Source organism: Mus caroli, unplaced genomic scaffold, assembly GCF_978045245.1.
Source record: "Mus caroli unplaced genomic scaffold, Mus_caroli_1 scaffold_11, whole genome shotgun sequence".
In the NCBI taxonomy this organism is placed as follows: domain Eukaryota; kingdom Metazoa; phylum Chordata; class Mammalia; order Rodentia; family Muridae; genus Mus; species Mus caroli.
This window is the reverse complement of record NW_028227266.1, coordinates 102835476-102848903: the sequence shown is the minus strand read 5'-3', so window position 1 is coordinate 102848903 and position 13428 is coordinate 102835476. Positions and strand designations below refer to the sequence as shown.

Below are 13428 nucleotides of genomic sequence, written 5' to 3'. Positions count from 1 at the left end.
ACACAAAGGTTCTCTGATAATTTGGAAAGATGGTTTGCCCTTTATTTACTCATCCAGTGTTTCCAGTAAAAGAAAAGTCCAGTTGTATAGATCTGTTGTTGCTCTTAACTCAAGGGACATCCAAATAAATTCACGTCCGACCAACTGCCTCACGTCCCGCCAACTGCCCCATCCCCTCGGGGCTTTCCTTATGATTTCCCTAACTGAGAAGCTGGCCTGAGAGAACAGCATATTCCCTTCTTATGGATGACCTTCTGTGCCGTGACCACCAGCAAGGGAGCCTCCCCACTTCTCAGCACAGAGACAGCCCTGCGGCTGCACTGGTCAAAGAAGGCTGTGGTCAAGGTTTGCTTTGAATAGATAGAAAAATCCAAACTTTACTCCCATGACAAAGAGCTGCTATTTAATTGTAGACAAAGTAAGGGAAGAGTAGAATAAAATGTCAATTTTGTAAAAATAAATATATAAATAAATAAGGCACTTCCTACAGCCCTAGCTACTGGGTGATTTCCTATGTTTTGGTTAACAGCATGTACAGTAAGAGGAACTTGAAAATTACTGAGATATTATATAAAAAAATATCTCATTCATAATGTTGATAATAAAATGGGTTGTATTTGAAAGGAACTCATTAGCAACGTAGATGCTTGATTTGCCGTTGGGATGTATTTTCAGAAAACCAAATTAGTATCTTAATTGAATTAAGTCTGAAACAATATATACCTTCATGTTCTCATTTGTTAGAAACTAAATAATTTATTTGTAAAAGCTCACCTGCAATGACCTCCCATCAGGCAATAAACTAATCGACTGGCAGAAGTCATGGCCTCTCCCGTTCATTGTAAAGCACGCAGACACGGGTGAGGTGTACGTACCGTTTTCTTATACAAGATTGCAAGGTGCTTCACGGTGTAGGCCAGGGAAGGGTGGTCCGGAGCCAGGGCGCGTCTCCGGATGTCCAGGGCACGCTCATACAGCTCCTCTGCTTTCTCGTACTGCTTTTTCTCATTGCAAAGAGCTGCCAGGTTATTCAGGGACTGTGCGCAGTCTGGGTGATCCGGCCCCAGAACCCGCTCCCTCATTTCCAAGGAACGCTTCAGAAACTGCTCTGCTGTCCTGGGAACAAAACCCCAAAAGGCCTCAAGCAATTTATTCTCTAGAGGTCAGAGGAAAGCCCTTAGTGATGGAGAATAGACACACTGGAGTCTTACCCTTCCCCCACCCTTCCCCTTCCTTTGCTTTCCGTGAGGCATCTGCGTGATTGCTCAGCTCTCAACTCCATTCCTCCTAAATGCAAAACCCACAGATAGTTTTGGAAACAGCCTTCTAAGGCCTTTCCAGTGGTCACACTGTGCCGAATGGACAGCAGAGGCATCTGTTCTTTCCCCTTAGGAGTCGCTACCAAATAATTGTTGGTAAAGGAACTTAGGGGAAAACATGAAAAAGGAGTTGCATTTTTCTGAGACCGAAATGCACTTGTTTTTCAGACAGCAGAAGTGTAGACGTGACGTCTTTTCTAAGTAAATCAAAGGGTGAAAGCAGCTGCCGCCCACTAACTCAGCTAGCTCCTGGCGGGTCTGAAGTTGCTTCTGTGGGTCTCGGGTGTAATGTCCGCAATAACTCGCTTTCTGTAACCATTAGGGCTGTGCTAGGGAAGCTGCCAAGTAACGCTTAGCTTTAGAAGCAACGTGGAAAGGAAATGGAAACACAACATTAAGTGTATGAATGTTCATAACCCAAACCAAACAGGAAATTGGCAGAGGTAGTTCTTTTTTTTTCCCCTAACCTTGGACTTAACAGACAGGTAAAACAGCTTCCCACCAAAGACACCCAGTGGATACTTGTTATGAATCTTATTAGGAATGCCACAGTACTCACTCGAGGTTATTTTGAAGGAAGTAGAGGACACCCAGCTCATTGAGGGTGCGGGCGTTCTCAGGCTTGTCCTTGCCCAAGGTGAGCTCTTCCAACTGCAGAGCCCGCCTGCGTAGAAGGGCAAACCCGTACTGCAGTAACACAGAAACACAAACACTGAGCGCCAGCCTCACTCTGGAGGCATTTACTGTTGTCCTGACGAAAGCCTTTCTCGTTAATCTAGATAGCGGTTGTTTTAAGTAACACACTGACTCTAACATTTATGAGGAACACATGTTTATTTCTACATGGAACCACACTCACAAATTCCTTAAGCACTATTTTGTGAAAACGATCACGAGGTTTAGCATGGTTTATGTCGAAGTACTTCAAAAAAAGCCTAGGACCTAGCTTACTGATCTTTGACTCCAGCTGTACACAAACACACCAGATTCTTCTATAGAGAGCAACTTATATTTATTGTTTTATAATCAATCATGCATGTGTGCACACAGGTGCATGTGGAAGCCAGAGGGCAACTTCCGGTGGTGAGGCTCAGCTGCTACCCACCTTGTTTGTACAATGGTGTCATTCACTGGGACCTGGGGGTTACCAATGAGGCTAGGAAAGTCACAGGGATCCCCCAGTTTGTACTTCCTCAGCGCTGGGATTATAAGCATGTCTTCAGTATGGTGGTCTTTTTTTTTTTTAATTAATGTGGGGGCTGGGGACTAATTCAGACCCTCGTGCCTGTGCACCAGGCACTGTACCAACTGACCATCTCAGTCCCACGGACAGAGACTTAGTAAGCCAAACATGCTATATTTAGGTTTTTATCAGCACCTTAGAAACACACCTGCTTAAGGGAAACAGTTCTTCCCCACCCGAATCTCACAGAAGATGTTCTTAAACTTCTGTGTCCTTTCCCAGCTCTTCACAGAGAAGAATCACAGTAGCCTGAAACAGCGCCTCCCAGAGTGCACCTTCAGCTGAGCTTTGGAACTGCTCAACAATACCTCTCTCAAACTGTGACTGTAAATAAAGGGAAGATACCAACCAGAGCCTTTCTAGGAGTCACTTAAGCCTGAAGCGCTCTAGCGCAAGGTCTATGTCTCATGATAGTCAGACCTCATCTTTCCTCAGGTTCAAAGGGCGATGGGAACAGACTCTCCTTACCAGGCTGCCCTTTCGCCTTGTGGCTTGCTGACGAATTATAACTGATTTTTTCCTAAAATGTTCAGCTTGTTCATACCTTTAAAAAATGAGAAAGAGGAGACGGGAGGGGGTAGAAGAAGGAGAGAGAGAGAGAGAGAGGGAAAGAAAGAGAGAGAGAGAAGGAAGATAAATGGTCACGATTCAGAGGTTCAAGGAGCTATAAACACTTACATAATGCACAGTGGTTCTGACTCTTAAATACTACAGGAGGCTAGTGGGTGCTCATGGAGTTCAAAGTCTCTGAGGAAACCCACACAGCCTTCTATAAAGCTCACATTTAATTGCTTTAAACTGATTTAATGCAGTCAGAGTCTCTAGCAGTCTAACTCAATGAACATCCCAACGTTTAGTTTGCAGTGGGCACCTTTTATCTGGACAGACTAGTTTTTGGTTAGCTATAAATGCAAACATCGAGGCAAAATTAGTGTGAATTAGTGTGGAAGTTAAAAAAGAAAAACTTCCAGGAAGTCTTCCTAACGGTAGAGGAAGAGAAAGAATTTCTGAGAGTGGTCGAGATGCCACTCAGTAGGTACAAGAACTTTAAAAAAGTGTGTTGTCTTCCTCATTATGGTATCAGGGATCGCACTCAGGGCCATACACAGCCAGGCAAACTCCCCGGTGCTGAAGTATAGCCTGGCTTTGAAAACCTGTTTATTGTACTGCGGATCAGCCAAGCTCTCCTACAAATGGTGGGTAGTTGGTATTTTAGGCTTTGTGGACTTCATGATCTGTGTCAAAACTAAGAAAACCTTCCGGTGAAGCACAGAGGCAACCATAGACAATATGCAAATAAAACGTATGGCTGGGAGCCAATAAAACCTTCTTGCCAAACTGGACTTGGCCACTAAGAAGAATGGCTCATGGTCCCTGTAGTTGCAACTGTGCTCAGCATTATAGTGATGAAGCCTGGTGGAAGAGCTCCAACTATATCACCTCAAGGCTCATGTGCCGTCCTTCATGCATCTTTCTTTGTGTATGTACCCCTGAAGACCAGGAAATACCATCTGACCATGATACGGAGGATAAGGAAAATAAACAGATGCAAAGCAAAGCCTACCACTTCCATACATTGGAAACACCCATTCGCTTTGTGAGGTCCGAGGGTGAAGTCATCTAAGACTTACTTATTTTGTTTGTGGTACAGAGTCGCCAGCGCCTCCAGTTCACGAGCAGCATGCGGATGGTCTGCACCATAAGCGTTTTCTGAGATCTCCAAGGCCTGTTTATACAGCTGCTCCGCATCCCCGAACTTCTTCCACTGCACGTACACACCGGCCAGTTGGTGGAGGGACTGGGCTACTCTCGGGTGATCGGGATCTAAGGCTGTCTCCCGAATTTCTAGGGACCTCTGCAAAGGCACCACGGCCTGGGAACAAAGGCGCGAGAGGGGCTGATCAAACGCAGCAATTCAACACCACAGATCTCAGAGCCCACAAAAGAAAAAAACCTCCCGTCCTGGGAGGAGAGAAGTGTAAATGTGAGTCATCCTGCCTTTGGGTCCATTGAGGTTACCTGACTGAGAAGTCCCAGGTCCTTCAGAAACCGGCCGAGGGTTTCATACAGGTCGGCTAGGCACAGCATGTTCTCCTCGCCTTCGCTGTTCTCATACTGCTTCAGGGACTCAAAGTACTCGGTCGCCATGGCACCTTTGTCTTTGCCTACAAACTGCCAGTAACTCAGCAACTCGGCGAAGTGTCCTCTGTTCCAACAGACAAGGCTAACTTGATGGAAAGCACACTTTAAAACCCACAGCAAATGAAAACGTCAGAATTCTTTCCTACGGAGCTGTAGGCAGTTTATGCAGAGGCAAGTATTGCACGGGGACCGTGAGGCTAGGCTTACACTGCCGTCCATCCCACCGCTCCTGGCTGCAGTGTCTGGCAGCAGGCTGTCTGACCTCTCACCTCTCACCACTGTCTATCCAGAAGGGGTTACCAGCGCCACCTGCTGTCCGAGTGTATAGCACTCGGGAAGGCCTTTGCCATGCCCGCAGCCGTGGCTAAGATCTTGCTTCTTCCCTGATGCCTATTCACTGGAATCCCGGGTAGACATTTCATGCTAAAGTTAGCTCAGCTTGCCTCCAAATCATTTTTAAATGATGGGAATTAAGCAGCAGAGACTAGCGAAACGAGTCATCTCTCATAGCATAGCCACCTCGTGATTGCCCCGAGGAACTGGAGGGAACCGGAACAGGGTTCGTTTGCAGGGTATATTTGCAGGAGGGTGAGAGAGATGCCATGCCAAAGGCCAAATGTGAATCCACAGGGCCCACAGGCAGCTTGCAGGGAGCTCAGCCGCTCCAACAATGAAATTTGTGAGCGTCTGCTCAGCAGGGGCAAATCAAATTCTACATTGATTTCTAAATTTCTAAGTGAGGCAGAAAACAAACAAAAAATCCTTCCTGCGGCTTAGTAGGTGAGAAGCCAGGCTAATAAAAGGGCAGTTACGCCATTAACAAATTCAAATGTATCCAAAGAGGCAACAGAAGTAACATTGTAGAGCAATGTTTACATTAACCCAGTCAGATTCCACTGGGAGCCCAGAATCTGGTTAAAAGTGACACTTGGGAGAGATCTGGTGGCTCTGAGAAGCTGAGGTTAGGAATACTTTCTCTGCACCATTTAAAATCTGCTTAAATGTAAGAGTAAGGCATGATACTGCCCTGGGATCACTCCAGCTGATGTTTGAAAAGCAGCAATATACTTTCTCCCTAACAAAGAAGATCTCATGACAATTTATAAACTGTCACAGAATCCCTCACGCTTATTGTTTGTATTTCTGGTGCTACTGAGACCACTCAGATTTTAAATTTTAAAGCAATTCCACTTGCCAGTGTTGTTACATAAAACAACTAGCTGGTTAAACCCGTCCCTCCCGGGAGCGATGCTCTAGAAGACGCTTCGGACCTTTTGTAAAGGTTCTGAGACACGAAGAGATTGAGGAGGCAGCTGTGCAGCTTCTGTTTGCTCCCCTGCTGCTGGAAGAGCCATGGGAGCTCATCTGCGCTTCTCCAGGTCACTCTGTCCTGACTGGAAAGGAAGGAGACAGACCACACAGTGAGACCTTTGGCAGCAGAGGCCTCCCTCCGGTGGCTTCAGGAGACCACAGGAGGGAGAGAAACACATTTAACCACGATTTCTGATTCTAGTATAATCCATAGCCAAGAAAGCTAGGCCAATACGAGGAACAGTTACCATCCTCACTGAGACAAGTCCCTGATCTTCTAGACCAGACCCTTCCCTAGGCTGATATGAGGAAGGAGATAGAACATTGAAACATTGAAAGGCTTAAGAGAGTGAAAGTCATTAAACATTAAAGGTGTTTTCTTAAAGGAAGGACAAAGAAAAAAACACAAACAAACAAAAACACAAAACAAAAACCATCCCCCCAAACATAAACAAGGCTCCCAAAACCAAAAACAATCTTCAAAGGACCTGAATAGACATACACAGAGATGTGTGTGTGTCAAAGAGACAGAGAGAGAGGAAAGAGAGAGAGATAATAAACTGACCTGGTATTAATGTCATCTAAAGTTTCTCCTTTATCATAATAACAAAATATTTCCGTAAAATGGTATTTTGTTCTTGATATTAATATGGGATAAGAAAAGGATAAATTCCTTCAGGTAATAATTGAAGTTTTACTTTTTTTTTTTTTTTTTCAGTACATGGGATTGAATCCACAGTTTGGCATATGCTATGTAGGCACTGGGCTACTTTCCCTGCCTCTGTCTGTCTGTTTGTCTATCTAATATTGAAATAGGGATCTCTTTAAGCTTTGTAGGTTAGCCTTGAACTCACTCAGAAGCCCAGACAGACTTTAAACTTGCAATCCTCCTGCCTCAGTCTGCCTAGTATCACACACAGGCCTGTGCCACCTGACCTGGCTGAAGTTTACACTTCACCTTACAAGCAAAGGAAGAGAAACAGGAACACAAAGGCAGGCTGTGTAGCAGAAGAACAGGGCAGACATTGCTGATACCTGAGCTGTGAGGTAAAATAGTTAATGAGCTTTTGCCTATATGAAGACACGAGGGCAGGGTCCTCCAGGTACTGCAGCCTCACTGTTTCCCAGGCCTGGGAAGAGAAGAACACTGATTCTACTAAGTCATTATACATCTGACAGTGGAGCTGTAAAAAGCAATGTATAATTCTTTCATTTCTACAGTTACATAGTAGGAATAGCCCCATAATATTTTAAAATTTAGAATAAGCTGATGTGATAAGCTTAGTTTAAGAACTCAAAGCACGATTTAATTTAAAAAATTCAGAAATAAAAGTTTAAAGTGCATTGAAAAGGTAACTCAAAAGAGCAAATTAAATCTGAGTCATATGTGACAGAGGGGCACGGCTGTGAAGGGCCGAGCGCTCTACAGTGACAAGCATTCTATGGTGACAGGGAGGATGCTTGGGTGAGGGAATTCACACACAACTTGGTCATGGTGCTACCCGAGACAAGGATTCTACTAGCCAGTCCTTTCTGAAGATTTACACGGCTGAGGCACGAGGCAAGTCTGACACCTTCAAGGGCTGTCCCCAGTCTCTTCATTGCCCTGGGACAGTCTGCACAACTTAGAATTCACCCAGCACTGGGCAGACCGCTCCTGGGCCAGGGAGAGTGGCCATAAAAAAGGCTGACTCTCATCTTGTTTGCATTCCTAGGAGAAAACTCCCCTTTTGATTTTGCTTCATGTGTTTTGTGAATGGAATTAAAAAAAAAACATTACGTATGTAACATGTAACAGGGCAGATAAGTTCTTAATTTTTTTTTTCTTTTGAGTTTCTGAGACTTGCCTCTTGCTATATAGCCTAGGCTGGCCTCAGATTTACTAAGCTCCTGCCTCGGTCTCCCAGGATTATAGGCATGTGCCACCACACCGTGCTTCTCTTAATAACTGTTGTGGGTTTTGAGACATACTCTCATACAGCCCAGGCTAGACTACATAGCAGAGGCTAGTCTTGAACTCCTGATCCTCCTGCCTCTACCTCCCAGGTACTGGGATAATGGTAGGCCTGTGTCACTGAGACTGGCTCCTTTTATTAAAATTGAATCACACATTATTGTTAACTATAGAGACAATACGTTATGGCAGATCCTTAGAACTAGAGCATCTTGGGTAATAGCTGCCACACGAAGGCACTACACATGCTTAGTGTTGGACAGGTCTCACATGCAATTTAAAGTCATTCCAGATAAATTGTAATGGCAAGTTTTAGGTTTTGAGGTTAACAACTGAAATGTTTAACATAACACAGTATATAATATAGCATGGAATGCTACAGTGATATTTATAAGTAAAAAAAATACTTTTTATTTAAAGGATACTTGAAATAACACTTACCTGTAGATGCTGAAACCTGAGTAGGCCACAGCTGTAAGTCAGCAGGTGCATTTTGTGTAAACTGTGAATGATGGAGATTAGAGAGAGCCAGGACATCTCTGGATACAGCTCCATCAGCTCTGACTCACTCACGCCATTGTGACTAACGTTGATGAGGCAGAGGATCTAGACAGAGAACAGAGCACAGGGACCTCAGGCTACCCCAGAAACCATGGCCAAGAATTTCTAACACTTATTAAGGTTTTACCTAGACTCTGTCTCAAGAAAAGAAGTACAGAAGCAACCCAGGAAGACATCCGGATACGAACTTCTGACTTTCATACATGTACACACACTAGCAAGTACATCCATCCCCTTACACACACATCTGTCTATCACATGCACGGCAAAGCGCATGAACACACACACACACATACACACACACACACACACACACCCCTACCTTAGCCAAAACACAACGAAAAAAGACAACTTTGCTCAACAAAACGTCAAAGCTTTTCTTTTGTCTTAAAGTTCTAAGACAATTTATCAATGGGAAAGAAGAAAAAAAGAAAAAAGAAAAAGGAAAGGAAAGGAAAGCCAACCTGACTAGAAGAACATAGAAACAGACCTACAGTCATGTTTACATGTGAGCTTGATGTCTGTCGGGTAACATTCCAAATCAGAAGAGAATATATATCATTTAATAATAATAAAAAAGGCAATCAGATAGCTGCATACCAAAAGGCTAAAAAGTAGACACTTTTTCCTCATGTTCTAAAATAAATCCACATGAATTAAAGACTTGCACAAAGTTATAAAAGGGCTTGAGGGAAACTACACAAACATGCACCACATGGGACCAGTAAAGCAGCAGAGAATTCTAAAGACGCAGCAGGCCAGTACTGTTGGTAAATTTGATTTTTACTAAAATAAAATTTATTTAAAGGAATACTACCATAGATGACCAGGCACAAAGGAAAAAAGATATCTGATTAGTATTCAATATGATATGAATATTTAACGACTTCAGACCAATAAGAAAAAGGAAACATGGGAGTGGGGAGATGGCTCAGTGGTTAAAAACACTTGCTGCTCTTCCAGAGGACCAGGTTCAGTTCCCAGCACCCACACCATCAGGCTCACAAACACATGTAACGCCAGCTCTAGGGCATTCAGAGCCTTCTTGTAGCCTCCGGGGGACCTGAATCACATGCACATATGCACCCCAACAGACACACGTGCGTACACAGAGTTAGACAAAACAAAACAAACCTAAACTAAACTTAACTAAAAAGGTGAATCCTAAAAGAAAACATGTGCAAGACCAAGGAGGAGAAAGAGAAGAAGGAGGAGGAGGAGGAGGAGGAGGAGGAGGAAAGGAGAAGGAGAAGGGAAGAAGAAGAAGAAGAAGAAGAAGAAGAAGAAGAAGAAGAAGAAGAAGAAGAAGAAGAAGAAGAAGAAGAAGAAGATGATGATGATGAAGAGGAGGAGGAGGAGGAGGAGGAGAAGAAAGGAAGGAAGGAAGGAAGGAAGGAAGGAAGGAAGGAAGGAAGGAAGAAGAAGACAATTCAATCTAAAAAGGAGTAAGCATCAAGCCCAGCGAGGCGAGCTAACATCCCAGCACCACTTAGAAGTGCGGCCCAGGAGGGTTGCTGTAAGTTTTAGATCAGCCTGAGCTCCAGGACAGCCAGGGCTGTAGAGCAAGACCCTGTCTTATAAAACACAAGATAAGACAATGAATAACCATGAGAATAACCATCGCCAGGAAGACTTGTTGGAAGCCCCGGCTCCAGCCTCCTCCATATGCTTAGAGCACATTTAAACTTTCATTCCCAGGACTGCGCACAGGCCCCCAGGGGTCCTCCTGTGGCTTCACAGCACTTTACCTGTGTCATCCACTCTTTATCCCTGTCACTTGGCATGGACTCCCGGACGTGGTGGAGGACGAGTTTGTACAGTGACACTGTGTCCTGACACTGCAGGCACTGACGGAGGGTTTCAGCTACGTTGCCCCCTCTCCCGGCACTGTGGGAATTGAGAACAGGCTGAATGTCATGCAGACTGCCAATAGCTGTGAGGAATCTGGAGCACACAAAACAATGACCTCTATTTTTGTGCTACAACTCATAATGGGAATTCAATAAAAATACAGAAAGATGATCGTTTTCTAGGGCTGCTGGAGTAATTTGCTTTATTTTATTATATCATTTAATTCATTTCAGTAAACATGTGCTGACAGTTAATGTATGTCAAGCAATTTGTGTTCACCGTGAACTATAAAAACAAGTTAGGGTCAGCTCTTACCCTCCAGCATGCCGCCTTCTGCAGGATACAGGGAGCAGGATACAAGAAGCACTGTTAGCCATGCATACTGAAATTGTATGGAGCCAGGATTTTGAGAACACCAGGGTAAGCTGAAGAAATTTAGCGAGCCAGGGCTGGTAGTTCAAACGTGTAACCCTAGCTGCTGGGGTGGGGGGTGGGGTCAAGGAAGGACTATTACAAGGTTAAGACTTGCCGGGGGTACAGAGTAAGCTTAAGCTCAGCTTCACAACTTTAGTGAGAAGCTCACCTCAGAGGCATGGCATTCACCTAACATGCATAGTGCTACAGGCTCAGGCCTATGTACTGCGAAATAAATAAACTGAGTAAATACACGTGACATACATGCACGTTCACAGACAGACAAGAACTGGGGACGCAGTCTGGCAGCAGGGTCCTCACCCTTGCCCAGCCCTGGGTCCAGTCTTTAGCAAAAAACCAAACCAAACCAAACCAAGCATACAATATAACAGCTCCACTGCACAAAAGTTTCTTTTTTAAATATAGAAATGGTCCACAGTCAAGTCCCTCTTGATAAGATTCTTGTAGAAACTTGATATCAAAAAAACCAAATAGCCCAATAAAAAAATGGGGTACAGTTCTAAACAGAGAAGTCTCAGTAGAGGAAATTCAAATGGCTGAGAAACACTTAAAGAGATGTTCAATGTCCGTAGACATCGGGGAGATACAAATCAAAACTACCTTGCATCCATCCTAAACCCATTAGAATGACTAAAATAAAAAACACAAGTGACAGCCAATGCTGGTAAGGATGTGGAGCAAGGGGAACAGTCCTCCATTGCTGGTGGGGGTGAGAACTTGTACAGCCACTACAGAAATCAGTGTGAGGATTCCTCAAAAAGATGAGAATCAATCCAGCTATGTCACTCTTGGGCATATTCCCAAAGGACACTCCATCCTACCACAAGGACACTTGCTCAACAATGTCCACTGCTGCTCTACTCATAACAGCCAGAAACTGGAAACACCTAAATGTCCCTCAACAGAAGATGGATTTCTTTAAAAACTGTGGTACATTTACACAATGGAGTATTACTCAGCTCTTTAAAAAAATCACATCATGAAATTTTCAGGCAAATGGATGGAACTAGGAAAAAAAGGTCCTGAGTGAGGTAACCCAGAAAGATAAATATGGTATGCATGCACTTATATCTGGGTATTAGCCATTAAATAAATGATAGCCAAGCTACAATCTATAGACGCAGAGAGGTTAGACATAGAAGAAGGGACTAGGGAGGGCACATGGATCTCCCTGGGAGAGAAAAATAGATTTTATGGGTGGGCTAGAGCCTGAGGGTGGGGGTGGGAGATGGAGGAAAATGGGATGATCAAGTGGGGGGGGGAATTGAGGGAGGGAATGAGGGGAGAGACAGAAATGGCAAGCATCTGAGTGGTGGTATGGAACCTAGCACAGTGGACACTTCTCATACATATGAAGGTGATTCCAATAAAGTCTCCCAATAATGAGGGAGGAAGAACCCCCACTCGCCAAACAAGGCCTCCAGTGCTAGGATTCATCCAATTGAGCTGCTGGCCAAAAGAATTCCACAAAAATCCCCAAACAACCCAGGTTTTTGCCAAGACAATAGGTTGTTCTCCACTAACTGACAGCAAGGCTCCATTTGCTAAAGACAACACTCACGTAACTCATTGAACCCGGAGAGGTCGAGCTGGTGCCTTCAACCCCATGCCGTAGTGCCTATGGTACGGAAAGGTACTCTGCCAGCTACCAAAAGAGAAAAGTAAACAACACTCCAACCACAAAACCTTTGATTGCCAATCTGTCCTGCCTGAAAAAAATATGCCAAGGCAATAGCGGCATGAACCTCGAGGGAGTAACCAACCAACGTCTGCTTTGACTTAAGGCTCACACCATGAGATGAAAGCCAGACCTGACACTGCTTGGGTGATCAAGAACCAGTCGAGATAGTCCAGAGACCTAGGGTAAAACCAAATACTACTGGTCTAAAAAAAAAAAGAAAGGAACAATAAAATAACTCCTAATGATATTTTGCTATCCTCAGAGATTGGCGCTTTACTCAGTCGTCATCAGAGAGGTTTCCTCCTGAAGCAGACGGGAACAAACACGGAGACCCACAGCCAAACATTACACAGAAAGAGACCTTGGGCTGCACAGCTCTAAACTAGGTGTCTCCATCAAATCCCTCCCCTCAGAGCTCAGGGAACCCTGTGAAAGAAAAGGTAGGAGTGGGGGAGACAGAAGGGACTGGGGACACTAGGAGAACAAGACTCCCTAAAACAACTAAGCAGCGGTCACATGAACTCACAGAGCAGAAGTAACAGCAGATGTCTCAGTCTGCATCAGGTCCTCGGCATATACTATAGCTTTCAGTTTAGAACTTTTATGGGACTCCTGAATATGTGGACCAGTGGGTCTCTGATTCTTCTGCCTTCTCTTTGAGGTCTTTTATTTCTCTGTTGGCTTGGCTTGCCCAACTTTGATGGTATGATGGTTTTTTATTTTACCATATTATATCTTACATTGCTGCATTTTGTTTTTGTCTCCTAGAAGGCTGTTTTTTTTTTGTTTGTTTGTTTGGTTTTTTTGTTTTGTTTTGTTTTTTTGAGACAGGGTTTCTCTGTATAGCCCTGGCTATCCTGGAGCTCACTTTGTAGACCAGGCTGGCCTCGAACTCAGAAATCCACCTGCCTCTGCCTCCCAAGTGCTGGGA

At 44.3% G+C, this 13428-nt stretch overlaps 1 protein-coding gene across 1 annotated transcript in view; it reads right to left on the bottom strand.

The window, feature by feature from the left end:
- The window catches only part of Nphp3 (nephrocystin 3), a 42030-nt gene that overhangs the window by 3384 nt on the left and 25218 nt on the right, over positions 1-13428 (bottom strand). The window contains exons 16-24 of the mRNA XM_021171801.3: positions 10279-10417; positions 8411-8575; positions 7051-7145; positions 5976-6098; positions 4582-4768; positions 4194-4435; positions 3031-3106; positions 1879-2006; positions 876-1116 (exon numbers count right to left, since the gene is read on the bottom strand). Of these exons, the coding sequence (XP_021027460.1) occupies positions 876-1116; positions 1879-2006; positions 3031-3106; positions 4194-4435; positions 4582-4768; positions 5976-6098; positions 7051-7145; positions 8411-8575; positions 10279-10417 (1396 nt within the window). The remainder of the gene's footprint in view (positions 1-875; positions 1117-1878; positions 2007-3030; positions 3107-4193; positions 4436-4581; positions 4769-5975; positions 6099-7050; positions 7146-8410; positions 8576-10278; positions 10418-13428) is intronic.